General features: G+C 31.9%; 7 protein-coding genes and 1 non-coding gene across 20 annotated transcripts in view; 3 read left to right on the top strand and 5 right to left on the bottom strand.

Moving 5' to 3' along the window:
* The first annotated feature begins 123 nt into the window (after window positions 1-123).
* Window positions 124-3402, top strand: LOC143144266 (putative helicase mov-10-B.1). 3 transcript variants are annotated; one of them, XM_076306517.1, is made up of 10 exons: window positions 124-405; window positions 469-909; window positions 1008-1172; window positions 1244-1400; window positions 1493-1629; window positions 1695-1817; window positions 1894-2093; window positions 2178-2454; window positions 2560-2854; window positions 2965-3402. In XM_076306517.1, exons 1-10 carry the CDS (start codon window positions 356-358, stop codon window positions 3127-3129), a joined length of 2010 nt encoding a protein of 669 aa, XP_076162632.1. In that variant the 5' UTR covers window positions 124-355; the 3' UTR covers window positions 3130-3402. The 3 variants fall into 3 exon arrangements, with proteins under 3 accessions (XP_076162632.1, XP_076162634.1, XP_076162633.1); XM_076306518.1 differs by having other exon boundaries at window positions 127-315; window positions 2965-3399; XM_076306519.1 differs by lacking the exons at window positions 1894-2093; window positions 2178-2454 and having other exon boundaries at window positions 125-405; window positions 2965-3401.
* A 611-nt stretch (window positions 3403-4013) lies between these two features.
* Window positions 4014-4120, bottom strand: LOC143145092 (U6 spliceosomal RNA). Its single transcript, XR_012991601.1, has one exon. It is a non-coding gene; the product is annotated as a U6 spliceosomal RNA (small nuclear RNA).
* Window positions 4121-4260: 140 nt separating this feature from the next.
* On the top strand, window positions 4261-6280 carry LOC143143985 (uncharacterized). The gene is made up of 3 exons (XM_076305892.1): window positions 4261-4426; window positions 4506-4677; window positions 4755-6280. Exons 2-3 carry the CDS (start codon window positions 4542-4544, stop codon window positions 4787-4789), a joined length of 171 nt encoding a protein of 56 aa, XP_076162007.1. The 5' UTR covers window positions 4261-4426; window positions 4506-4541; the 3' UTR covers window positions 4790-6280.
* Window positions 4877-7247, bottom strand: LOC143143982 (WD repeat domain phosphoinositide-interacting protein 4). 2 transcript variants are annotated; one of them, XM_076305890.1, is made up of 7 exons: window positions 7123-7247; window positions 6342-6609; window positions 6017-6257; window positions 5779-5927; window positions 5564-5665; window positions 5348-5466; window positions 4877-5253 (listed from the first exon to the last, which is right to left on the bottom strand). In XM_076305890.1, the coding sequence occupies exons 1-7, from the start codon at window positions 7151-7153 to the stop codon at window positions 5144-5146; spliced, it is 1020 nt and encodes a 339-aa protein (XP_076162005.1). In that variant the 5' UTR covers window positions 7154-7247; the 3' UTR covers window positions 4877-5143. The 2 variants fall into 2 exon arrangements, with proteins under 2 accessions (XP_076162005.1, XP_076162004.1); XM_076305889.1 differs by lacking the exon at window positions 7123-7247 and adding an exon at window positions 6963-7122.
* A 354-nt stretch (window positions 7248-7601) lies between these two features.
* Cog3 (conserved oligomeric Golgi complex subunit 3) lies at window positions 7602-13276 on the top strand. Of its 3 annotated transcripts, none has more exons than XR_012991311.1 (2): window positions 7602-7899; window positions 8110-8264. XR_012991311.1 is itself a non-coding variant. In XM_076305888.1 (2 exons), the coding sequence occupies exon 2, from the start codon at window positions 10611-10613 to the stop codon at window positions 13005-13007; it is 2397 nt and encodes a 798-aa protein (XP_076162003.1). In that variant the 5' UTR covers window positions 7797-7899; window positions 10590-10610; the 3' UTR covers window positions 13008-13276. The 3 variants fall into 3 exon arrangements, 2 of the variants coding, with proteins under 2 accessions (XP_076162003.1, XP_076162002.1); XM_076305888.1 differs by lacking the exon at window positions 8110-8264 and adding an exon at window positions 10590-13276 and having other exon boundaries at window positions 7797-7899; XM_076305887.1 differs by lacking the exons at window positions 7602-7899; window positions 8110-8264 and adding exons at window positions 10385-10520; window positions 10590-13276.
* Window positions 8729-9964, bottom strand: Rpl36 (ribosomal protein L36). Its single transcript, XM_076306390.1, has 4 exons — window positions 9807-9964; window positions 9500-9626; window positions 8946-9080; window positions 8729-8870 (listed from the first exon to the last, which is right to left on the bottom strand). The coding sequence occupies exons 2-4, from the start codon at window positions 9623-9625 to the stop codon at window positions 8784-8786; spliced, it is 348 nt and encodes a 115-aa protein (XP_076162505.1). The 5' UTR covers window position 9626; window positions 9807-9964; the 3' UTR covers window positions 8729-8783.
* Window positions 13277-13519: 243 nt separating the features above from the next.
* On the bottom strand, window positions 13520-16422 carry Creg (Cellular Repressor of E1A-stimulated Genes). The gene is made up of 5 exons (XM_076305891.1): window positions 15981-16422; window positions 14521-14675; window positions 14186-14305; window positions 14013-14094; window positions 13520-13929 (listed from the first exon to the last, which is right to left on the bottom strand). Exons 1-5 carry the CDS (start codon window positions 16273-16275, stop codon window positions 13706-13708), a joined length of 876 nt encoding a protein of 291 aa, XP_076162006.1. The 5' UTR covers window positions 16276-16422; the 3' UTR covers window positions 13520-13705.
* A 1612-nt stretch (window positions 16423-18034) lies between these two features.
* LOC143143979 (protein trachealess-like) overlaps window positions 18035-25207 on the bottom strand; it is a 303155-nt gene continuing 295982 nt past the window's right edge. For 3 of the 8 annotated variants that reach the window (XM_076305885.1, XM_076305886.1, XM_076305883.1), the window contains exons 7-11: window positions 24583-24776; window positions 23825-23931; window positions 23592-23739; window positions 23120-23244; window positions 18039-21672 (exon numbers count right to left, since the gene is read on the bottom strand). In XM_076305885.1, the coding sequence (XP_076162000.1) occupies window positions 20375-21672; window positions 23120-23244; window positions 23592-23739; window positions 23825-23931; window positions 24583-24776 (1872 nt within the window). In that variant the 3' untranslated portion in view covers window positions 18039-20374. Of the gene's footprint in view, window positions 21673-23119; window positions 23245-23591; window positions 23740-23824; window positions 23932-24582; window positions 24777-25207 lie in introns of all 8 variants that reach the window. The other 5 variants (XM_076305879.1, XM_076305882.1, XM_076305878.1 and 2 more) reach the window with 4 other exon arrangements.

Raw genomic sequence — 25207 nt, 5'->3', positions numbered from 1 at the left:
TGCTCACAAATCTCTACTTTTCGTTCGATAGAGTATTCATAAATAAAACTAAATGATTTTGTCAGAAGCTTATTAACTAGCGACTATTATTAGAAATTCTATTATTAGTTTTTCAATTGTTTTTGCGTTCTTTTGTGTTTTGGTTCATTCTACGATGGAATTACTATATACTCTCACTAAAGATTTCGTCGTAACAAACCAATGGGAACAAATCAATGTTTGTCAACTAGGAGGGTTAAACTGTTAGTCATCTGTTATAGGGAATCCCGTACATAAAGAAGAGTCCATACAGAACCACTGAATTATAATCTTTGGGTAAATATAATCTGTTATATTGTTTAAATAGTTCTTTAATATGGCAAAAGATATTAAACAGGACAAAAGTACAATTATTGGGGAATGTTCGTAAGTAAAATAGTTTACATTTATTTTATAATATTGAGTAAATTCATTGTTTTACTGTTTTAGGCACTGCACCAGTTTTGGTGTATCTAAGCTATTAAAATTAAAAACTTTTGAACTACCTCCTGATTTACACAAGGCTTTAAAGAATAATTTAATAGAACATCCTCATGATAGTCAATTATGTAAAAATTATGTACAACTTATTAATAATCTTTCATATGTAAAAAAAATAAAACCAGAACATTATTTGATATTATTTAAAATTTTAATATATATGGAAGCCTATGAAAAGCAATTAATTATGGCATCACATAATTTAAAAAATCAGTTGCTTACAAAAGTTTTCGACACATTTTGTATTAATGTACCCACATTAAATACAGATAATGCATTTGTTACATTTGGTGATATAGTAAAACTTCAAAACGTACGATCAAAACGTGCATATTTCAGTAGAATAACTGACATTGAAAAACACAACATATATGTTTCATTATTACGCAAGTGAGTACATATGTACAATTTTTTAATGATTAAAATATAAAATACAGACTATCGTTTGACATTACAAGAAGTAATAAACATTTCTGAAACTTATTTAGAAACAACGAACAGCATGATTTGGAACAAGAAGTCAATGTTTATTTTTATGATTCAAATTTTCAAATAAAGTGGTTTCATTATGTTTTACACATTATATATAAACATAATTTGGTTAATTTGCTCTATCCTAAACTAAATACGAATTATTATACTTTACCACAAGAGTAAGTTTCACCAAGATAAATTACCTTTTTATATTTATATTATATTTTTATTTATCTATGCTATGATACAGCGACTTGAATTGGATCTGTGAAGGTGTAGCACAAAATCCAGAACAAAAGCAGGCAGTAATTAATATTTTACATAATTCTGCACATCCTGCACCGTATATAGTGTTCGGTCCACCTGGCACTGGAAAAACAACAACATTAGTTGAAACCATTTATCAGGTATAATCTGTTTAATACAATTTACCGTATTACAGATATAACTGAAGTTTATTCTGAATACCTTGTTTTAAACAACTTTTATTATTTTATAGATTAGAAATCGATGGAAGTCCAAGAAAATTTTAATATGTGCATCTTCCAATGTAGCAGCAGATGAAATTTCAAAACGATTATTAGCTTTACTTCCCTCTAAAGATATATTTCGGATGTATGCGAGATCTACACATTGGTAAGACTACACATTTGTTTTAACAAATAATTATAATTTTAATATCTTCTTCTGTTTATATATAGGAATAATGTAAACAAAGATATAAAATCTAGTTCAAATTTTATTGATAATGCAGTGCTTTTTTTATCAAAGGAAATTTTTATTTTGAAAAAAATAGTTATTGTAACATTAATGACATGTGTAAGGTATGTTTTATCTTTATTTAGTTGTTATTGCTTTTGTAGTAATAATTATACAATAGTACTTATGATTTATATGTAGATTTGTATCACTCAATTTACGAAAAAATCATTTCTCATATATATTCATTGATGAAGCAAGTCAAACTATAGAACTAGAAACATTAATTCCATTTACACTAACAAGTTCAAAAAATGATTTGCATGCTCAAATTATTATTGCTGGTGATCCTTATCAATTAGGTCCTGTAATTCATAATAAAAAAATTGAACATTTACTTGGTGAGTGAGTGTAACTTAATACATTTTAAAGGAATATTTAAATAAATATTATTTACTTTATATGTCATTTAATTATATTTTTAGGAAAGTCAATGTTAGAAAGATTATTGGAATGTGAACCATATCAAAAAGTGGAAAATAAATATAATTCGCGTTACATAACGAAATTAGTTCGAAATTACCGTTCTCGGAAACCAATTATACATATATCTAATAAATTATTTTATGATAATGAATTACTATGTTATAACATCTCAAATATAAACAAGCTAGCTTTAGACTGGTCGGAAATATCAAATAAAACATTTCCTATATTATTTCTTGGAGTTGATGGTAATGAAAAACGGAACCAAAATAAAAGGTGATTGCAACATAGTAATTTAATATTATTTATAAAATTTGTACTTAATTTAAGAAAATATATATGGCACAATATATAATAGAAATAAAATGCATTGTTTTATAGTGTTTATAATAAAGAAGAAAGCATGATTGTAGCATATTACATAAATAAATTGATGCAGAACAAAATTGGTGGACGTAATATTCAAGAAAAAGATATTGGTGTTATAACGCCATTCGCGGCACAAAATATTCTGATTAATAAGTATCTAAACTCAAAAGGATTAAAAAAGATAATTTGTGGAACAGTAGAAAGGTTCCAAGGACTAGAGAAAGAAATTATAATTTTATCTACTGTAAGATCTAAATCTTTTAATCATAATGGTATAGAACACATTGGTTTTTTGTCTAATGCAAAGGTATGACTTATGTAGCACCTAAGAGACATAATTTGCTAATTTAAATATTACATATATGATGTAATAATTCCAAAATATAAAAATATAATTTATTTATTTTTTTTTTTCAGAGATTCAATGTGGCCTTAACAAGAGCAAAATGTTTTTTAATAGTAATAGGAAATCCCTCTATCCTCTGTAAAGATGAGTGTTGGAAACATTTATGGGAATATTGTGATATAAACAATGCATGTAGTATTATTGATGTTAATCTTATGCGAAAAATAATAAATTAATAAATTACGATCACATACGTGTACTAGAACCAAAGAAACTAAATTTTCAATTCAAAATTACGAAATTTAATAGAATGAAATTATTAATGTTTGTAAAAAAGAGGAAGAAACTAAAAGTGAAAATAAAGTACAACATCAAACTTAATTTTATACAATGTAAAGATGTATTGTCTTTTTATAAGGTAATCATCTTTTTCAACTAAATTTATAAAAAAAGACTATTATAATAAATATATTGTTGTAATATTTGTTTAAATTTGATATTATGATTGATCAAAATAAAACAATACAAATATATGTTATAATGTTTTGGTTGTATAACATCCCTGATTAGACTCGGGTCATATTTCTTGTTTTTTGCATGTCAAAGCAGAGCGACAGTAATTATGAATCAATAATTAAGTTTCAATCTTTGTAATTTAATGTTAAATTGTTTTAACTTCATTAACTAAGCACCGTACAAAGTTATACAAAATAATATGCATTGATAAAAATGATATTACATTAGAAAAAATTAATCCTTCCCACAAGTAATTTACGGATATTTAAGAACACACATCCAATTTTAGAACTTTAATAAGCGTTTTTAATGCTAATTAATGCTTTGCAAGATACAACTTTGTTTTAGAAATTCTATCTCAGTATCACTAACATCTTTATTAATACCATGGCATATCGCAAATTCATGTTTTACACTTGCAAAAAATCAAAATGATTTTATCGTTTTAAACATCGGTCGAAGACATTCTAATGCTATAACGTATAACCTAGAAAATTGTACAAATTTATTTTATATTAAAAATAAGACAAAAAATAAAGAGTTCCTAAAACATAATATGTGTATTGTATTAGAATACGAATATATTTATTATTTTAAATGACAAAAAAATGTGGAACGCTTCACGATTTTGCGTGTCATCCTTGCGCAGGGGCCATGCTAATCTTCTCTGTATCGTTCCAATTTTAGTATATGTACTGCCGAAGCAAGTACGACTAACGATATTCGTCTCAGGTATATATAATAAAATACGTATGTTTGATAACTAGTGAGAAAATGAAACATCATAGTTCATCTCGCACACCATCTAGTGGTGGTTAATGTAACATAATCTAAGGTACCTGTACGTAAATTATATTTCATAGATAAAACTGAGAATGCATTAGTTATGAATTATTTTCTTAAAGGAATGTTAAATTAAACAATATAATTTTAAGGCTTACATTATAAAATGCGAAGTAACCACATTATTTTACTTGAATAAGAACAATTTTATACATCATAGGAAAAAAGTATCAGGTTATTTTTCTGCTTTCTTAATTAAACTTTTTAACGCTTTTATTAAATGTTCTATTTATTTCATCAAAATCTATTCTAGTTTTATAATCGTGGTGTCAGATTTTATAAGGCTGTCATGTTTTCTTGGGTCTTAGATACAATGCGATTAACAGGTTGGCGGTACGTTGCATTTGTAGGATGTTTCGTAGGACTTGTAGGAATACAGAGCTATTTCGTAATTATAAGCCCTATGATTAATCCAGAACCATACAGTGTGTATAAATTTTTGTCTTCAATTATTAACTTTTTTTAAATTGACCATATTATACAACTAATTTCTTTGTTTTAGAACGCATAAGAGAACAACTTACAACTAAACATTGATAAGTGTAAAAGAAAAAATATTTAAGAAAAAGAGCAATGTTATTAATGATAATAGTAGAAGAAGGTTACTAAGAAAAGATGTTTATTGTATAAAATAAAATTTATTTCTCTATATTACAATTAGACTACTAATTTTGGAAAGGGCATAAGTCACTAAAAAATCATGCATATAAAATGGATTAAAGAATATTTAAAACATTATGTTAGAAAATCAATAAATGTAATGACTTGCACTCTTTTTACAATTATTAATGTAATTACATTGCTGTACAAACGTTTAGAAGTTTCTTATTTAGTATGATTAGAAACTCTCCAACAGGCATAAAACCTTATGAATATAATACACAGTGTATGTTAAAAATCGTCATGATCACAAACATCTAGGAAGACATCAAATGTTTCACGGTTGCAATTTCCATCAATGGTAAAAACATACTTGTGAAATGTTCCATCCATACAAATAGCTGTAAAAAGATGGAAAATATAAAGATAGAATAATGTATTTGTAATTGCTTTATGTGAATATAATACTAGACTTATTTATTGTATAATAGATACCTATAACAGAACTTCTTGTACCAAATGCACACATACAAGCACATTCTGGTGGTACTGTGAAAGTTGCCAGTGCCCACTGACTTTCAACATAAGTTCCCAGAAATCCCATTTTTGAAAAGCTATAAAGAGATTAAGAATCTTAATTTAATAATAAAATTTAATTGATTTTATTAATGAATTTTGTAATAAGTCAAAATTTTAGTTCTATTTACATACGTAGATCTGCGATTTAATTGTGTGTCTTTCAATGCAAATATATGTACTGTTCCTTTGTCACTGGAAGCACATAAAAATTCCGAATCTCTACTGAATGTAATACTGAAACATACATAGTATAAAACTTATATTTTAAAAATGAAGTTTGAAGAACTGTGTTTGTAACACATTACGAAATGTGTTTTTATTTTTTAATAATCAGAGTTTATATTCACCAATAAAGTGTAGCAGGGTCAGCACCTCTTCTCAATTCCACCAACAAGTGTTTACGTATGCTGTCCCATACTCTAACTAAAGTACCCTGTGTGGAAGCAGTTGCAACCATAGTTCCACTGCTGTTAACTGCGAGACAAGCCAATGCACCCTAACAGTATTATTTGTAAATATGAAACACTAAATGAAGACATTTTAATATTGCCTTTATCCAAATTTCTCTGCATAAAAAATACATACTTGATGTGCTGCAAGAGTTGTAGGAGTGCTAGAACTTCCAGCTTCTGTAGCACCAAGATCAACCAATTGTACACTGCCTTGCTTATGGCCAGGAAAAGCAAGAAGCTGTTTTTGTGCAGTGGCTAAAGTAGCAACTTCAATCAATCCCTTTGGATTATCTCTTGTTTCTAAAGTTAACAATCTTTGTGTTGGCATAGGAAATGAAAAGACATGTATCTCACGTTGAAGCGCCACTATCATTCTGTTTTGTAAAATTATTCCTAAGTAAGTAAATGCATTGTTTATATTGACTAAACAGAAAATTTGATTTTATTATGAAACTTACTTATCTCTGCGCAATCTAACAGCTTTAATAGGACTGGTAAATGTGACTTCCATTACAAACTTTTTAGAGAGATCATCATAAATAAGTACTGTATTTTCTGCAAACTTTGGTTTCGTGCCACCACCTACTATGGCAATAATATTTGTCCTCCAAAGCATCTCTGCAATGGCAATACTTCCCATTGTGTCATTTACCAAATGTGCATTTTCAACTAATGGTTCTACATTATATACCCTAAGACCAGATTCCATACAACATGTAAAGCATCCTAAAGAAAAAGAAATTAAATGTATATTTTCTTTGAGATATAAAAGTATTAAAAGTTCACGTTAATGCAAAAAATAATGAAGGATCATTATTACTAACAATAATAAGTTTGTATAATAGTTTAAAACAATATTGCAACGAATAAGATTAGTATTTATGTTATTGTATTTGTAATCTTTTATGTTTTGTTTTTGCATCTTCTAAACTGAAATACATAAATTTATTATCAAACACATTATTTTATCAATTTAGAGGATCGAAATAATACAGATAGAATTACATTTGTAAATAGTAAAGTCAAATACGTCATAATTGTTAACAACTTGAATAATTAAAATTGAAACTAATAGTCACCTTGGTCCTGATTAAACTGTAAACTAAGAATATTTCTTTCACCAGCCATTTGATTTTGCATTAAATCGAACAAATACACGTTTTTCTTTCGATATTTTTTCTAATTTCTTTTTACTAAGTATAGTAGGTGTTTTTGTTTACAATCTAGTTTCACAATCACCTGTAACACAATGTTTAGTAGAGAATTTCATTCTTTATGAGGTATTTGTGATAACAGGGATTTAGGCTGATTTTCACTATTAAAATGAATTGCTTTTATACTAAATTCAATTCGAAGAAGACTGTGTGTAAATAAAAACACGTGACTATGAGGATTTCATTGGTTCACCATGTCTCTTGCCAAGAGCGTATCGTAAATACTAAGTCGAATGCGAAAAAATTCAATAAATGATTAAAAACCGATGGCAGACCTACATTAAAAAATTCTTGTAAAGTAGAGCCTTCGAAAGAAATTTTACATTATACATAATTAATAATATCTTGTAACATTTCTATTGAATCAACAAAATATATTACATCTATGTGCAACCGAATTTATACATACATACATACATACATACATACATATATATATATACACATATGCTATCGGAGCACAGCGCCTCAACGTTTCGACCTGTCACAAGTTACGTGATTTAGTTACCAAATCTTTCATCTCGCTAAATGAAATACAGTAACAAAATTTCGTATTGATTGTTTTGCATTTAAATAATTAAAAAATAAAAATTTCTGTTTACAAATTCATGTATAGCAAATAGAAAGATATGACATACAAATATTTATTAATAAAATTTTATGACTAATAAAATTTTGTGTTGTACAATTACAGAAGACATAAAATAGACGTCTCAGTTTACGAAATTTGGTGGCAGACGATTTGAAATATCGACCTCATAAAAAATCAGTGGTTTTCGAATAACCTCTTCGTTTAAAAAAGGTAATTGTAGGAACTATATTGAACTGCACCATCAAGTCGATAAAGCTGATAAATATAGAGAACTCGCCCTTGTACATCATATGAGATTTTATCAAACTTATCAGTCTCAAAAAAATATAAAACTAAGTTTCATTCATTCTCATAGATGGATCTTGAAATATTTTAGCAACATAATATTATAACACTTTTTCAAATCCCATTTATTTTCAGATCCTTATTTTGTGTAATATGTGCCTTATAATTAAAGGGGGAAATTATTAAACAAAGCTCAAAATGAATTTATTGAAATATTAATGTAACAATATGCATCCTGAATTATTAATTTGCCTAGAGAAGTTAATTTTTATCACAATTTAAAGATGGTTATTAACATGTTTTTTAAATAAATTACGTCTTAAAACATGAACAGCAATAATTGTTAATTAGATAGATTAATTTAATGTTTCATTCTTTTCATTTCATCGAAACTGTGAAGTATTGAAATTACAGGTATGATTTAAAGGTAAATTATGTATTTTGGGATTATTGTTGTAACATAATTTATTATGAAAAAATTTCGCTATAAACATAAAATACAAATAATATATTATTGAAGTTCATGACAACTATACTTTTCTTAGTTTACTTTAATATCAATAGGTTTAACAGTATCTGATTCTTGTTTAGTATTCACAAACCGATTTAAACATACTCTTATTCAATGTCATTTTATATTATGCCAGCATAAAAAAGTGCTTGATGATAGTGTAATCATTTAGTTTTAGATTTCTTGAAACATATTTTAAAAAGGATCTAACATGATAACTTTTAGAGGAAATAAAAAACTACATTGTTTGTTACATATATTTTATTAATATGTATATTATACAAATTTAATGGGTTATTTAATGATGAGCAGCTGCTTTCCTCATTTGTACAAGAATGTTTCCAAGTTCTTCGCGTTTCCTCTTAGCTCTAATGTGTGTACCCAACTATAAAATTATTAAATGCATTATAGATATATGGAGTCACTTAATGAAAAAAGTGACACTTGTTAACATGCTTACCCTCCTCTTCAAGAATTTCAGAGCACGTTTATCTTTGGAAACTTTTAACAATTCCATAGCTCGTTTTTCATATGGTGCATGACCAGTTACTTCACGGATCAAATCCCTAACAAACTTGTTATGTTTGGTTTGTCTCTAAAATCATAAGATTATGAAATTGAATAAATTATACTTTAAATATAATGTTGCAACATTATTAATTATTTTTAATTAGATACAATAATTAACAATCTAATAAATAAACCAAAGTGAAATAAATTAAGCAATATATTTTATGGTATAACCATTTATACCTTATCCTACTTAACTTTCTGTCAGAAATTATCACTGAAATCTCTCTTAAATGTATAATTTTTCATTAACGTAACACAAATAGTAACAGTATCCAATTACTATTACTTTAATAAGTTTTTAATTATAGAATACTGTACAACTTGTGTTCAGAATATTCATAAAGTTTCATATGTAATGCACTGAATTTACATACGTTGGATGTAGTAACACTAGTAATAAGTATCAATATCCTAACCTATCAAATGGTATATAACACTTACCCCTTTCAGTCTAGCTGGCAAAACACACACCGTCTTACCCTTCATATTTTTATTTTTCGCCACACGGATTTTTGACGTCTTGTAGCCTTTGTTAAGACCTACCGCTAATTCGTAGCTCGGAGCCATCCTGCAAAAGTAACACTAACTTTGTAGGTTAAGTCACTACATATAATAATATAAAATGCATATCGCGCATTAATATTATGTGTTGTATATTGCAATGACTAATAAGAGCATATATAACTACAGAAACGCAATTGTTTTATTAGGATTATAAGAATATTTAACGATTCAATTTGATACAAACCTTAACAGCTCAAATATACGCGTAAAAGGAAATACGATCTTGTTTTCAATAGAACCTCGTCGAAGTTCATGCGCGTACACTAAATATTAACACATCCGATTTACAAAGAATACGATAGAAAATTATATTGTTTTAAATTTTAAATTATTGTTTAAAACTATACGAATATCATGGGAATATGACAAACTGAATTAAAATATAACAAACTATCATGGAGATGGAAAAAAACTGAAAAATAACGAATTTATAATTAGCTTTGTTAGAAATATTAAAATATCATTAATAGTATTAGGTGCATTTTACAATGACAGATTTGTAAAACAATTAACTAATAACACACTTCTATCTTAATTAAAAATTGTGTTAATTTTATTTGTATTATTTGTTATAAGTTTCTAAATGAAAAGATGTTTTGAGTATTTCTAGTGGAGAAATAAATTTCCCTATAAGTTTTTTTATTCGATACGTTTATCTAAAAAATTACATTTTTTCATAATACAGTACCATAATAATATTAAAAGGTATATTCAATTATATTGACAAACAAAACAGTATGCTCGAAAAATTATTGTATTGTAAGTTAGATTCATATTTCATGTTTGTCGATGGATACACTGTATTGTAATAAGGAAACTGTTTTAACTTCATGATTATGATTCGTAATTGCTGCGGTGTCAGTTTTTGAAGTGAATTTTTGTTTTATATTACAAACCGGTATGTGTGTAACAAACATGATTTTATTACTTTTCTCAAAAGTGTCTATATCATAACATTTATTGGTAGTGACAAGAAACCATATCCAAAATGATAAATATTTCGAATAACTTAACCAAATGGGATCTGTCAGAAAATCCACTGGCACCATTGACCGATCATCAAAAAGATTGTTTATTAAGCTTGGAAGAGGAATTGTTTTCCGACAGTATACTGAGAACTGAAAAAACAGATGATACCGTGTATACAAACGAAGAAGTTAAGAAATCAGGACAAATAGAACGGTATCAGGATCTATTAGAACATTATGCCACATTAGAAAAAAAATGTATGGATAGTAAAGATTCAAAATATATGTTGTACCTCAAGGAACTTGAAGCCCGACGATTCGAATGTCGTGATCTATGCCTCCAAATAGAAGAAGCATTAGAGTATTTTACAACATTGTATAAACAATATTCTGAGGTTTCTGATAAAACTACGTCTCTTTATAATGCTAGTGAACAGCTTGACTCTGATCAAAGGAAATTAAATTCTACTATAGAAAACATCACTGAATACATAAAATATTTTAAAGATATTGATTTGACAATGGAAAAATTAGAAGCACCTACGTTATCAGTAAATAGCGAAATGTTCTTTAACATATTAGATAAAATTGATACAAATATAGATTTTGTGCAGAGTAATCCTTCATTTAAAGAAAGCAATACTTACTTAATTAAGTATAAACATTGTCAATCTAAAGCAATATCTATGATACAAAATTATATTTTTAATCTATTTAGTAAAACTACAGAAAGTATTTTAAATCTGAAAGACAACGATGATTCCCAAGATAATGCAGATGCAGCTTTGGTACTCTTTTATGGACGATTTCAAACTATTTTATCAAAAGTTAGACCGGTTATAGAACAAATAGAAATAAAGTCATATAAACGACAAGAATATGATAGTTTATTGTTGGAATGCCATCAATGTTATTGGAGTCAAAGAGGATTAGTATTAGGTAGTAGCATACAGAAATCTTTAATGTCTGTAAAAGAAAAATACAATGGTGATCATTGTAGTTTAGTGCGAAATTCATGTGCATTATTATTACATGCATCAATGGATGAATATAAATTATTTTATGAATTTTTCTCCAAGCCATCCGGTGGATTAACAGCATACCTTGAAAGTTTATGTACTTCTTTGTATGATACACTCAGACCATTTATTATTCATATTTACCATTTAGAAACATTGGCTGAAATTTGTTGTATTTTGAGAATTGAAATGTTGGATGAACATGTTCAAAATAATTTTGAACCCCTGGAAGGATTTGGAAACATTTGTTTACAATTGTTGCACGACGTACAAGAGAGGCTTGTCTTTCGTGCACATCTTTATTTACAGTCTGATGTTTTGAATTATAATCCATCACCAGGTGATTTAGCATATCCAGAGAAATTAAAAATGATGGAAGATATAGCAGAATCAATACGAGAAGAAACTCGGCAAACAAAGATGAAAAGACTGTCTATATCTTCTGTCGATGATAATTTTGCTGAACCTATTTCCAGAAACCATATTGTAATGGATTCCATCTATCAAAAAACACATATGGGTAATTCACCAGCAGATCTCCATGGAATGTGGTATCCTACTGTCCGTAGGACATTAGTTTGTTTGTCAAGATTGTATCGATGTGTAGACAGATCTGTCTTTCAATCTTTGAGTCAGGAAGCAATATCTCTTTGTGTTCAAAGTATAGAGAATGCGAGGCAAGAAATTGAAAAGAGGGCAACGCCTTTGGATGCAGAACTTTTCCAGATAAAGCATTTGTTAATATTGCGTGAGCAAATTGCACCATTTCAAGTGGATTTCACCATAAAAGAATACAGTTTAGACTTTTCTAAAGTTAAAACAGCAGCATTTGGTTTATTAGAAAAAAGTTCAAGAATTTTCACTTTGTCAAATAATGCATTGTTGGAATTTTTATTAGAAGGTGCACCACAAATGAAAGAACAGTTAATAGATTCAAGGAAACAAGTGGATAATAAGCTGAAATATACTTGTCAACGTCTTATACAATATGCAACATTTTTGTTGATACATCCAGTAATGAAGTTATTGGATAAGGAAAAGTTATATGTGAATACTAATAATCCAGATAAACCCCAAGAACATGTTCTTGGGAGTGCACAAGATGTTGCTGCAGTAATTAGTGAAGTTCTGCGAATAATTAAATTTAAATGTCCAGAGATTCAACAACTAATGCAACTGTATCTATCTAATAAAGAGACAGAGTTTATTTTATTTAGACCAGTAAAAAATAATGTGTGTGGTGCATTTACACAATTATACCAGATATTAAGTAAATATTACAATGCAGAGGAACTTCTGTTAATTGCTTGTCCATTACCAGAACAAATTTCTGTCATATTGAGTTCATCCAGTCTGGTTCATGGAAAAAGTACACAAACTGCTGTAAAGAAAACATAGCCAAAATGAATTGTCAGATTTTTGTAATTAGGTACTGTACATTAACACTATTCTCACCTTATAATCATATTATTCGTATTTGTTTTTAAAATAAATATCAATATATAATATAGGTATCACATTTCTATGTAAATTATATAGAATTGTAAATAAATAATGAAAATATACAAAGTGATTTGGATGTCTAATTAAGATTACATCAATTAATGTAATTTATACTGTCTTGTATTTAAAAAATGCAACATAATATTTTAATTCTTTGTAATGTATTTTAAAAACGTGCAATTTTTGTATTATGAAAATGTACATATCTGAAGTATTAAATTACATTAAATACAAAATTTGTAATGTCTTAAATAAAATTTTATTGAAATTAAGACGAATGTAATATTTAAAAAGAAACGCTATATGTTTTTATAGTAAGAATAAATTACAAAAGTTATATCGTAATAACATTAGCGATTATTTTATGTAGTATATATTTAAAAATACCGTAAATGACTTAATCGATAGAAATTAATTAATAAGTTTATTAATTTATCACTTTACTTAATGTATTTAACATTAAACTGCCGTATAATTAATTATGTAGCAGTAAAAGTTTTCGATGTTACAGAAAAATGTATAAAATTGCAATTACATTTAACTGTTGTGAGTTGTATATTTAAGGAAACTTTGGTTAATGTTTTCGCAAAATGTTATACCGTACGAACTATAGGATTTAACATATTAGAGACCGATGCATATTTTTGTTGAGAATCGTTTTCGTAATATTTCATGGGAAATAGTTGATTAAATTCTTCAGTAACGTTGTCAACTGGTGGATGCAAGTAATCTTTTACAGTTACGTATTTCGGTCCGCCGAAAGTATCCAGTACCACGATTGAAAATATTTTCAATTTGGCAAAATAGAACTGATGATCTGTAATAATAATAGACAATTGTTGTATTTTCATTTTTATAACTTTCTTAATCGATTAACATTAATTAATATATGAAATTTACCTTTTGGCATATTAATTAACTTCGGGTGACGGTTAAAGTAAATCTTTTTGGCCTGTACAAGCTCTATACTATCATTCTTCAGCTGTTAAAAAACAATGAAATAATTTCATAATATTTTTATTAATTACGTTAACGAAGATGAAGTAACATATCAACGGTTTTCATTTGCTGACCGGTTTGATTTTGCCGCTTAGAAGTATCCTGGCACAGCGAGGATCCATTGGGTCCCATTCTTTTAAATTGCAATAATCTCCTTGAGCTAATGTCATCAACAGCGTGGCTCGATTATCTTTCTACAGTTAAAAAATTATTACCAAATTGATGTGCTAATTTTAAAACTAATGCAGAAATGAATTAAAGAGTGAACTACTTCATTGTGTGTGAAGATAATAATCGTGAACAAAAAATGTTATAATATCGATTAAAACAATAAGATGTTCGATATGTTGTCACGGATACTTGTAGAATCAGAATTGTAAAAATATACACGTATGTGTATATCACTTACACTGAGATCTTGAGCCGTGAAATCCAAAGGAGTGAGATAAAGATATGGAACACCTGATCCATTTCCTAAAAGTCCATCGGCGCAGGAAACTAAAGTCACAGTTGGAAACGACTCGATATCCTTTCGTGTGCTTATTGTCGCCACAGACGCCCATTCTAAGCAGAGAAAAATATCGATAATAATTTACAATACGACGGGGCGTTACCATGCGAGACAAAGAATAATTAAAAGATATTTGAACGTATCGAAATAATTACACGTACACTGCAGAATACGCACGAATTAATATTAGTGATAATAACAACAAAAGAATTAAAAAATTGCGATTATATATTTATTTGGAAAAATAAGGAAAGATATTTATTTTCTCGATATATTTGAGAATAAATTTTGTCGTTTTTAAAAACAATGTATTATTTGTTTTTTAATAATATCGAAAGCAAAAATGAAAGTGAAAAGTGAAAATTGATATGTGGATAAACAAAGAAGTTAACACGCGAAGGAAAGATAATTCAAGTAAATTGTAACGATTAAAATATACGAAAACAATATTTACGTAGAAGGTAATTTCAGTGTAATCTAATACAAGACAGTAATTTATAGTTTTGTTTTCCATTTCGTAAATGACATTGTCATTTCTAAGGAGATACAATTAAGCAGTGTATTTACAGTTAATAGAATTTCTATTTACTATTAATAATAGTCTAGCACACGAATTCGTACCCTATATTGTAAAAAATATTTAAATAGATTCGTTATAATTCATTTAAACCTCTTATAGTTAATATATTGCCATAATAATTTTCTGTAAACAATAATAAAAATTACTATATAAATGTGGAATATAAATATAACTAATTTCGTATTATTGTCTGTGCATAATCAATAATCCAAACATCCGTTACTATTATAAAGTAATATGTATTTTTTCTAATTTACTCTGCTTATAACTTGGATATTGAACGACTAGAATTTAAGTTTACTTTGTGGTAATAGCAATAGTCAATAATTAAATCTATTGGGATAATGTGCTAGACTGCACGTGCTTTCTAAATTGAAGAAAAAGCGGCAAAAGTCATTTAATACAGCGTTGCGCGTTTTAAATTGAAAATTTGGAGTAGCGCCAAAGTTGTGCACACGAATCTAATATTAATTTTAGAGGTACGCGAAGTGTATGAAGTGTATACATAACGTATACACAAACATAATATGCATAACGTATTGGTGGAAACGTTTATTTGTATATACATATATGTGTGCGTGTGTTCGCGCACGCAAATCATCTATGCTCTTTTGTTTCCCGCAATTTGAACCAATATTTTGTACGTTTCTTACAATTTGTTTTTAAAGTCATTCGAATTATAATTTTAAACTGTTTGAACTTATAATAATCAGAAATATGATATTGGTTACTTTCAATCATTAGTAATGTTTACCATAAGTAGATGCACTTTTCTTACCAGCTTGATTGACAATGAATCTTGCCATTAGAGCAGCTTTATCGATTGGTGGTGGGTTAACATTGGACAACGGTTCGTTACTTTCGTAAATTTTATTCGCGTCATAACTTTCATGAGGACGTTTCTCGTATTTGGTTTCGTGCGGGCGATGTTCGTGCTGTTCTCGCATTTTTTTCCACTTCAGAAACTCTTCAAACTCTTGCCATTGTTCTTGTTCTTCCCACTTTTGTGGATACTTTTTCGCTTCGATCGTCAAAACCAAAAGAACAATATAAATCGTAATTCGCCAAATCATTGTTTGGCTTTGTGTCCACGATTGTTCACTCTGAGGGTAAATGTTTACTTGATACGACGTACGATATATTACCGAGTTGCGTTTCACTTGCGATTTACCTTTAAATTTTGTTTCTTAGCTTTTATATAGGCGCGTAACTGCAAAACGTATATGCGAATGACTAACAGCGAGGTCCAATGACGGTTGAGCTCGGTATCCTAAGGTCAATTCTATATCGAACATCGAACTCTAGATAGGAATGACTGTATTCTTGACTGAAAAACATAACCTAATATTTACGAAATGTCAAGTGACAAACTTCAAGAGTATTGTTAGGAACTTTTTAATTTTCCATCGTGAATAGAGTGTCGATGAAACAATGTATTTTTATACCGATTGATGAAGCTCCAATCTTTCTTTGTTTCCACATTTTTGAAAGCTTTCCGGAGAAAGAAGTTAATTATTTTTTATTAAGGGTAGTTATATAATTGTTTTTTTTAAATTCACATCTGAAATTTGCATGCAAAACACTCAGTCATTAAAGTATTAGAACATGAATCATTGAATAAACATTTTAAGAGTAATAAGAGGTTATTGTTATCCTCTTGTGATAAAACTTTGTAAATTACTTGGATTAATTTTGTTTCAAATTACAATATTGATACAGTATTGAAACAAAATGTCTCAATATATAAAACCAATTTACCTTATTACTGATATATAAATCAGCAAAACAATTTAATTGTTTCAAGTTTCAAAAATACTTTTAGTTGTATTTTCAGGCAATGATAATTTTTTACCGGTAGGCAATATAAACTTTCTTGATTGTTTAAATTTTAATAACGAGACAAAAGTGATCACAATGTATCAAAAAAGTTTCCAATATTTACTGCATATTGTGTATATAATTTTGTTTCATTAAAAAGGATACAAATTATAACTGTCGATATTTTGGGACTAGAAAGCAAGAAAGTACTAGAAATAAGAAAATTAATAAAAATTCATAACTTGTACAAAGGTTCAGGTGTATTGTTTTTTATTTTTAAATTACATTGTGGATTTTTAAGTAAAGAGTAGCGAATTATGAATGTTTATAGATATTTGTATGTAATTTAATTCGAATCTATTGGTTACTTGAACAATAGAATAAAACAAGCAGATTTATTATCAGTCTTATGATTCGTACACCTGAACGTATCTCTTTATGTATTTATAAAGAACAATTTTGTAAAACAAATTTTTGTATGCACTGCGTTAATCTATTTTTTTAATTTCATTAACTCGAATAAGTACTTTTCTTATATAGAGTATTTCTTGCGTGCAAATTTTGTGTGTATCAATATATTCATGTACGGAACATTGTTATTTGGCAAAAGCTGATTTTCATTCAATGTTAAGTACTTTGGTTTCTATTATTAGAAATTTTTGATATCATTCCAAGTGACTGGATTAATTGAAATTACTAAAATAAAGGTAAAGTGCAGCAAATTGAACAAAAGTTGCCAATTACCTAACAATATTGATAAGTAAAGTTTTCATTCCGTTTTACAATACAAATTATACAATGAATATGAACTAAACTTAAGTCAAAAAATTACACTGAAATTTCTGCAATATTTTCATGATAATTATTGGAATTCATTGACAAAATGATGTTAATTTTAATCGAAATTTATAAGCCATCAGTCGTAACGAACAAATCCATTCATTGTAGACTGTTATAATTGATCGAAAAAGTATTGTAGTTGAAAAATAAATTTGATTCGAGATATAATTTTAATAAACTATCAAAGGTGAACTGTAAGAATTACAAGGTTTCGTTTTTATCAAGATGGAGATGTTATGCATATATTTTAGTGCTTAAGTCACTGCCTTACAATGTTCATTCAACGAAAATAAACTTCGTAGAAATATCCGAAAAATTATGAATAGAAATATTCAACAGGTGAATCTTACAGCACATAAATTGTATTTACACGTGTACTCGTCAAAAAACAATTCATCAATTTACAACAAAACATAATAATCTCTCTGAAAGAATTCGCTACCTCTAACAATATATATACATACGTACATATGTATGTATATATATATTGTTTTTAACTCTTTTTGCAAACTGTGTCTGCATTCAACGAATATTTTCAATTTAAAACACTTACGTATAAATGAATGTACGCTGCGAAATAAAAGTTAAACATGTTACGTTAATTCGTTGACACGATCATTGCAGATTATTTAATTTCGTAAGGCAGTGATATTATTGTTGCCAGACGAAAATGCTTGATATGTATAAACATTGACGACAAACGATACCGAGACTCGGAAAAGAGAATTCTCAAATGAGCGAGTAACGGTAAAGAGAAATTAAAGGCCGGCAAATAAGTTAACAATCCTAAACAACGCTTTCACATTAATAGAGATAGCGATTCCCTTCGATAATGTTACATACTCTCTCGTACAGAAACAACGCCACTTTTCTCTCGTATAAGCAAGGTAAACTTTTTAGTTCTAATTCGATCCTCTTAAATTAACGCTAAAACTCGTAACGATTGCACTGTCGACTTCACTAAAGTCATCCTTCTTTACGCAACAAAATGTTACAGTATAAAAAATTACGACAAGTACGGCTTCTCAAGTAATTATCGCTAAACAACCACGCTGGTTCAGCAATAACGCTGATTAAATGTCTTTTGTTTCCTTCGTTACTCCATACCGCGTGCCTGTTCATTGCCACGCGGTGCAACTAACTACATAGTCATCCTCGATTCACCGTCATCCCTTGAGCGTCACATCGAACGTAATTCGTTCTATCTTTCCTTTCGAACACGCACGGCGGTCTTCGGTAAACACCTATCTCTCCATGCTCACGCGAATATCTCCGAAATGTCAACATACATAATAATTTATTTTGTTATATTACAATAAGTCGTTCTACATAGTCGAGATAGAGAGCAGCGATTTTTACAGTTCGGTTGGCATATCGGATACGCGCGTACGATCGCAGGTTTCGATGAAGACAAATGAAGAAGGAAGAAAGGCGAGGGGCAGGATTCAAGAAGGAAATTGAACGTGTGTTAACAGGCGGAGGTCACGACCCGACGACCGTTTTTACCACTAGAATCAAGCATAAAATATAGACGAGGTCGATTAGCCTAAACAGATCTTAGAATATTAACCGTAAATGGCTAACTATGATTACGAAAAATTGTTTCAAATGTTCGACTTCTTAAGTTTATTAGAATTTAATTCATTTCGATTCTTAATTCGCGCAGCCGAGGCTTGTTTTATAAATTTCTATCGAATATTGATCGAAAGTCGAAGACACCAGTTCTGTTCGATTATGTATTTATTGCGACAAAAAATAATACGTATCAAATTTTGTTTTCCAATAAATTATTAAACTGTTGCTTTTGAAGGTGACTCATCTATCTAAATTATATAAAGTAAAACGTATTGATAGTAACTTTGATTGGTTTAACTTGTTATCTTAACCTCGCGCACTGTAAACAGCATTGGCTGAAAATATTGTAAATAACCGTACGGAAAGTAATATCGTCGACTTTCAAATTCGATTTCGTTCACGTTGGAATGTTAAATCGGGTTAGCCGAACAGTAGCAGTTGCCACTGCACTGTGAACATAAAATGCCTCTATGTCTCCATATTTTGTACTAATCTCTCGGTTAGTACGTGCACGTATATTGTACACGCGTGTTCTCCAGACATGTTACGTTGCGCGTACAATCAAAGATCCCGAACAAAAGAGTGGAACGTTCGAAGCAACTTTTTACACGACAAAAATAAATCCCCTATCGGCGGGACAACGTACTACGAGTTTCTTTATACCGGCTCTGTGAAGCGTTCGTACAGATCGCGATCTCCTTATCCCGTGAGCAAAATGAAAGTAAAGAGAGAAAAGAGAGAAAAACGTAGAAAACGCAAAAAAAAAAAAAAAACAACAAAAAAAAAAAGAAGAAGAAACAACAGGAAGAAAGAGATCGGGGTATACACAGAGATGTCGAGGTGAATACGATATCACTGATATGCATGTAGGGGGATGGGGGACTTTGGGCTCGATTTCAGTTACTTAAGTACACGTGTCTCGCGCACGGGACCACGCCACTAGGACGTCGAACTGTACCAGCCGTTCGTCGTCGACTTGTTAGTCGGATGGTAGATGTGGAAGCCGGCACCGGCAGCCGGATGGTGATAGAATTGCGTTTGCTCGGTCAGTCCGGCCGACGCGTACGCCGCGGCAGCGTCCAACGCGCTCGGATGAACGGCGGCTGAATACACTTGTGGTTTCAAAGGCAACGGTTGCGCCGGCTCGTACTGATGACGTAACACGGGATCGGTGTATGCCGACGAGCCCTCGTAGTTACTTATCACGTTCACCGGGTGGAGCTGTTGTTGTTGCTGTTGCTGTTGTTGCTTGTCCCGGGGCGAGACGGAAGATGGCGGTGTCATCGCTGAATGATAGTCGACCGTGTAACCGCCGGCGGTGGTGTACGAGGATACCAGACTCGTGAACGCGTCGGCGCAACTCGTACCGGTGGTGGGTTTCTGGTTGTGCGTGGCCAACACGAACTGGTGTTCGCCGTAGGTGCTCGATCCCTCGGAACCCGGTGGCGTCGGTAGGGGCCCGCTGGGCGCGGTGTCACCGGTGTAGTAGGTACCACCGGACGATGGGGTGCGCGTGCTACCGCTGGACGTGATACCGTGAACGTTCGCGCGTATCACGCTCTCCCTGTTCGCGTACAACTGACGTAACAGAGCCGAGGCCGGTAGCGGCGCGGTGCTCGACTGTTGGGGGCTCAGGTGTCCCAGATGGTGATGCGCGCCGATCCATTGTATCGTGCTCCTCTGTTGTTGTTGTTTCAGTAACGCGTCCGTGCTGAAATCCGTCGGTTGATGGGAAAGGGTCGGCGAATGGGACTTGTTCAGATTCGTCACCGGTAGATGCTTCGACATCGCCTGTTCCAAGTCCTTCACCGATGCGCCGGTGGTGTCCGCGTTGGTCGCACGGTCCTCCACGCGTCTCGATTTCGGACTGGCCGTGCAACCGAGCGCCTGATCACCGCCCGAGATCGAGTGATTCGAGGGTGCCGGGCTTAGCGCGTGGTTCCTCTCGTTGCTCGCGGCCACCTTCCCCGATGTCGCGTCCTCCTCGTCCTCCTCCTCCTCGTTCGAGCTGCTCTCGTCCTCTTGGATTTTCCGTTTGTGACCCCGTAACTTCACCACGAGTGTGCTGATGTTACCGACGGAGGTTTGGGGCTCCTGCTGGAGCTGCGTCATGCTGTCGTGGTGTCTGTTGTTCCGTTTCTCGCTCTCGGAGCCACGGGTGTCCTCACGGTCCTCCGGCGGAGACCTGTGCGAATGTTCCTGATGCTGATTAGGCGGTCCACCGCGGCTTCTACCTTCTGAAACGCGGCGCAGAACAATCTGAATTTAGTAGAAAACGTTTAGGCGTCGGGTCGAGGACGTATTCTTTTCCCCGCGGTTATACCGGTTTGTTTTTTTAAACAATTTTCAGCACCTAATACCACCGGTCGAGGCAATCCTTGCGAACGACGTGGTTTGCAATCGCTGGGGGTGGGAATATTCTCTTGACGAATTTTTACGATCGAACGTACAAAGGACAACTGAGTTATTCTTTTACTATGAATCGAACGATACGAGAAAATAATTTTTTATGGACACACGTACGTCCTGTAACAGCTTTTGCCGGATGCGTATATGCATACATAGCGCTCAAAGGGTCAACGCGTTGAATACCACCGGTGGTCACTGGTGACCGATACTCTAACTCTTAAAAGGGCTTGTAAGGAACTACTTGTAAACTTTTAAGCAACGTTACCGCTCGTTAGTATAGAACAACAAGTCCAATTATCGAATTTTTTCTACTCTGTACGCCACGGTTCGAACAAACCTCGAGGACACCTTAAATATGGTGGTTATTAGGTAGGGTTATTATTAATAACCCTATCATTTCTCAAACTCAAAGAGATATTTCGCTGCTCGTGTTACACGAGTACTTTGTTCTTACATTTATGCTAGATCGTTATTCGATTATTTGCGACTAACGTACTTCAACATATTGGATTGTTCGGAAAATCATTTCGTTTTTTTCAGTGAAAATGAAACACGATTCTTTTAGAGCGTGTAAACATTTGATTAAATTATATATTCTCCATTCTGGAAAATGAAATGGCTTCCCGAACGATCTAATATTTTTTTATCAATTCCGAGACACCAGTAACCTCAGCGCGCCATACGGAGGATTAATTCTAGTTGATACCGTGTTCACGACTCGAGACCGACCGTCCGCCATTTTGACACGCGATCGATTTTACGCGCGGAAATGAACGTTGTCTCTTCTTTTCGTCGTTGTTCTTTTTTTTAATATCGCGCGTCGTTGTACCGACGAAAATGTATCGGGTTGTTCGGAAAGTCGTTTCGTTTTCCAAAATGGAAAATATATAATCGAATAAAATGTTTATACGCTCTAAAAGAATCGTGTTTCAATTTCACCGAACGAAACGAACATTGTTCGAAAAGTCGTTTCGTTTTCCAAAACGGAGAATATATGATTTAATAGAATGTTTATACGCTCTAAAAAAATCCTAATTCATTTTCACGAAAAAACATGAAACGACCGTCCGAACAATTCAATATTTTCGTTTTCCAATCTCGAAAGTACGTTCGATCGTTATCGGGGATTATTTGTCGCGTGTTCTTCGGGGAACTTCCGGGACGAAGCTACAGTTTTCGAGCGAGCGAGCCGAAACGGACAATGTTTAATTGCTCGGAGTTCGCGAATGCCACGTAGCGTTTCGTACAAATGTTAAGTATTTCAAGACACAGTACCTCCTCTGTCGGCATCCGGTGATCCATTTTCTGGATCGTTTCCAGCGGCGTCCTCGCGCTTGACACCCATTACACCGTCTTCCAGTTGGCAGCAGTCCATTATTAAGTTCTCATACTCACGACCACTGGAAGTATGTAAATGATAAATTACGATTCCATAGAAAGTGTCGGTTATTGCCTTTTGGATTAACAATCGATCCTCCGTGGAACATTTCGATCACTATTTCGAACCACTCAGCTGTTCTGTTAAGTATTCTTCGAAGAAATTAATACACGTATCTGGGTACACCGTTATTCGATTTCTATTGGAAAAATTGTTACCAAAAGTAACTTTTATCGAGTGGAATTTTCATCGAAGTATCGTCCACGAAGGTATATTTTATTAAAAGTTTCAAATGTTGGATACTAGAAATGTTCCGCTCCTTTTCCAGCACCGTTGTTCTACATTTTTACTGAACAGTTTGCAACGTACCTTATGACGTAATTGACACAAATGATATTTTGCTCCTCGGCGTTTTTCGAGTTGCAGACAACGGTCGCGCATGTCTGTAGCCACGTGTATCCGCCGCTCTTGTTCATCAACCTATAGTAATGCGTCAACACCTGTCCCTTGTGAATCACTGAAACAAATCAAGGCGTCTCGATGCGTGTCACGCGAACGTACCGTGCAACGAAATTAACGTTCAAATAAACGATAATACTCACAGTCAATGTGAGACTTTCGAAGACGGTTCGCGTCCTCTCCATGGCACAACGTATAAAGATTTTTCCCTGTTAATTCGTCGGCTGTGTAGTCTAATAATTCGGATACTCTGCAAGGCAACGCGAAGAAGAACAATTTCACAAACATTGTTAGGAACGAGCATTGGGGAAAAAGTATCGTTTACAAATCTAAACACCAAATCGTTTCGTAAGTTTTTATCCATTCTTGTTTCGATAAATCGTATTCGAGACGATTGATAAACATTTTCAAAATTTCTCTAAAATGACGAACACTGTCGTCAATTTTTATCGATACTCGTTGCACACTAGGTTCTCCTTGAAGAAACTTAAAAAGCAGAACTTACAGTGAACTTTCGATACGTTTACTTTTAATTAAAGAGCGATTCTAACATTGGAACTACTTTTACAAAGAAATGTATTTCAAATTCTATAGTTTTCCAAAGACACGATTTTTTCATATTCCTCAATTTTACATATTCCTCTTTTTTTTGCATGTATCGATTTTTTCGAGGTATACGCACACACAAGGTATACCTGACGTTCCGAGATTAATCGGTGGTTCTAAATACAAACGATAGACAACAGTTTGAACCGGTGGCTCGTGTCTATTTATAATCGGATCGGGTCGAAAGTTCACCGCGTTGAATACGTAAAGGCTTACGAAATGATTCAATGTATACAAACATTTATCGACATAACAGTTCGCTCCGGCGAAGTAAATTACGATAAATTCGACTCACTTTGGTTCGCAATGTGCTATCCGAAAGTCGAAGCTAATTCGGGTGACGAACATGTTGGTTTCGAGACGAATTTCGTGCACATTCGGCGGAGGAAGTGCGATCGCCAAGCCGACCATGCCCATCAAAGGTGGTGCAGACTTTCTTGTATGGCTAAACGTATACTGTGGTCTCAAACGGCACAGTAACAGTACGACCTGAATTTATAACAGTTAATTAATACCTACAATCTCGTTAACCGAACGTAATTGATTCGCGAATTGGCAGAAGTTACGCGCGACGGGATCGAGAGTTCTTCAAATTTTTCTTCAACGTATCGGGGACTATTTTCAATTACGAACAAAATGTGGGAGATAGAGACGAAAGAATTGCACGAAATATCATTTGTACGAACGAGAATAACAGTCGAATCGAAAGATCATTATGTTAGGAAGTTAGACGGAAGTATTAAATTAATGTAGGCAAATATCAAAGCGCTTCAGTTAACGAGAACTCAGAACAGAAGATGGTTAAGGAAATTTTGCAAATATCGAGTGAAATTGTAGCATTTTTCCGTCATTTCTTGCTCGGCTCTTTCTATTTTTCTATTAATATTGAACGTTCTTTCTTTTTACGAGGTTATTCAATA

The sequence above is a fragment of the Ptiloglossa arizonensis genome, chromosome 3 (genome assembly GCF_051014685.1).
Source record: "Ptiloglossa arizonensis isolate GNS036 chromosome 3, iyPtiAriz1_principal, whole genome shotgun sequence".
NCBI lineage: Eukaryota > Metazoa > Arthropoda > Insecta > Hymenoptera > Colletidae > Ptiloglossa > Ptiloglossa arizonensis.
This window is presented reverse-complemented; position numbering and strand designations above follow the sequence as displayed.

Coding starts and splice junctions, on each gene's coding strand:
- LOC143144266 (XM_076306517.1), top strand. CDS start 356: ATGGCAAAAGATATTAAACAGGACAAAAGTACAATTATTGGGGAATGT. Junction 1,630..1,694: donor TATGCGAGATCTACACATTG/GTAAGACTACAC, acceptor GTTTATATATAG/GAATAATGTAAACAAAGATA. Junction 2,094..2,177: donor AAAAATTGAACATTTACTTG/GTGAGTGAGTGT, acceptor TTATATTTTTAG/GAAAGTCAATGTTAGAAAGA.
- LOC143143985 (XM_076305892.1), top strand. CDS start 4,542: ATGTTTTCTTGGGTCTTAGATACAATGCGATTAACAGGTTGGCGGTAC. Junction 4,678..4,754: donor GATTAATCCAGAACCATACA/GTGTGTATAAAT, acceptor TCTTTGTTTTAG/AACGCATAAGAGAACAACTT.
- LOC143143982 (XM_076305889.1), bottom strand. CDS start 7,023: ATGCAAAATCAAATGGCTGGTGAAAGAAATATTCTTAGTTTACAGTTT. Junction 6,258..6,341: donor GTTAGATTGCGCAGAGATAA/GTAAGTTTCATA, acceptor TTTACAAAACAG/AATGATAGTGGCGCTTCAAC. Junction 5,467..5,563: donor CAATTAAATCGCAGATCTAC/GTATGTAAATAG, acceptor ATCTCTTTATAG/CTTTTCAAAAATGGGATTTC.
- Rpl36 (XM_076306390.1), bottom strand. CDS start 9,625: ATGGCTCCGAGCTACGAATTAGCGGTAGGTCTTAACAAAGGCTACAAG. Junction 9,081..9,499: donor TGCCAGCTAGACTGAAAGGG/GTAAGTGTTATA, acceptor TTATGATTTTAG/AGACAAACCAAACATAACAA. Junction 8,871..8,945: donor TGAAATTCTTGAAGAGGAGG/GTAAGCATGTTA, acceptor ATAATTTTATAG/TTGGGTACACACATTAGAGC.
- Cog3 (XM_076305888.1), top strand. CDS start 10,611: ATGATAAATATTTCGAATAACTTAACCAAATGGGATCTGTCAGAAAAT.
- Creg (XM_076305891.1), bottom strand. CDS start 16,275: ATGATTTGGCGAATTACGATTTATATTGTTCTTTTGGTTTTGACGATC. Junction 14,676..15,980: donor ATTCATTGTCAATCAAGCTG/GTAAGAAAAGTG, acceptor TTCTCTGCTTAG/AATGGGCGTCTGTGGCGACA. Junction 14,095..14,185: donor TAAGCGGCAAAATCAAACCG/GTCAGCAAATGA, acceptor GTTTTTTAACAG/CTGAAGAATGATAGTATAGA.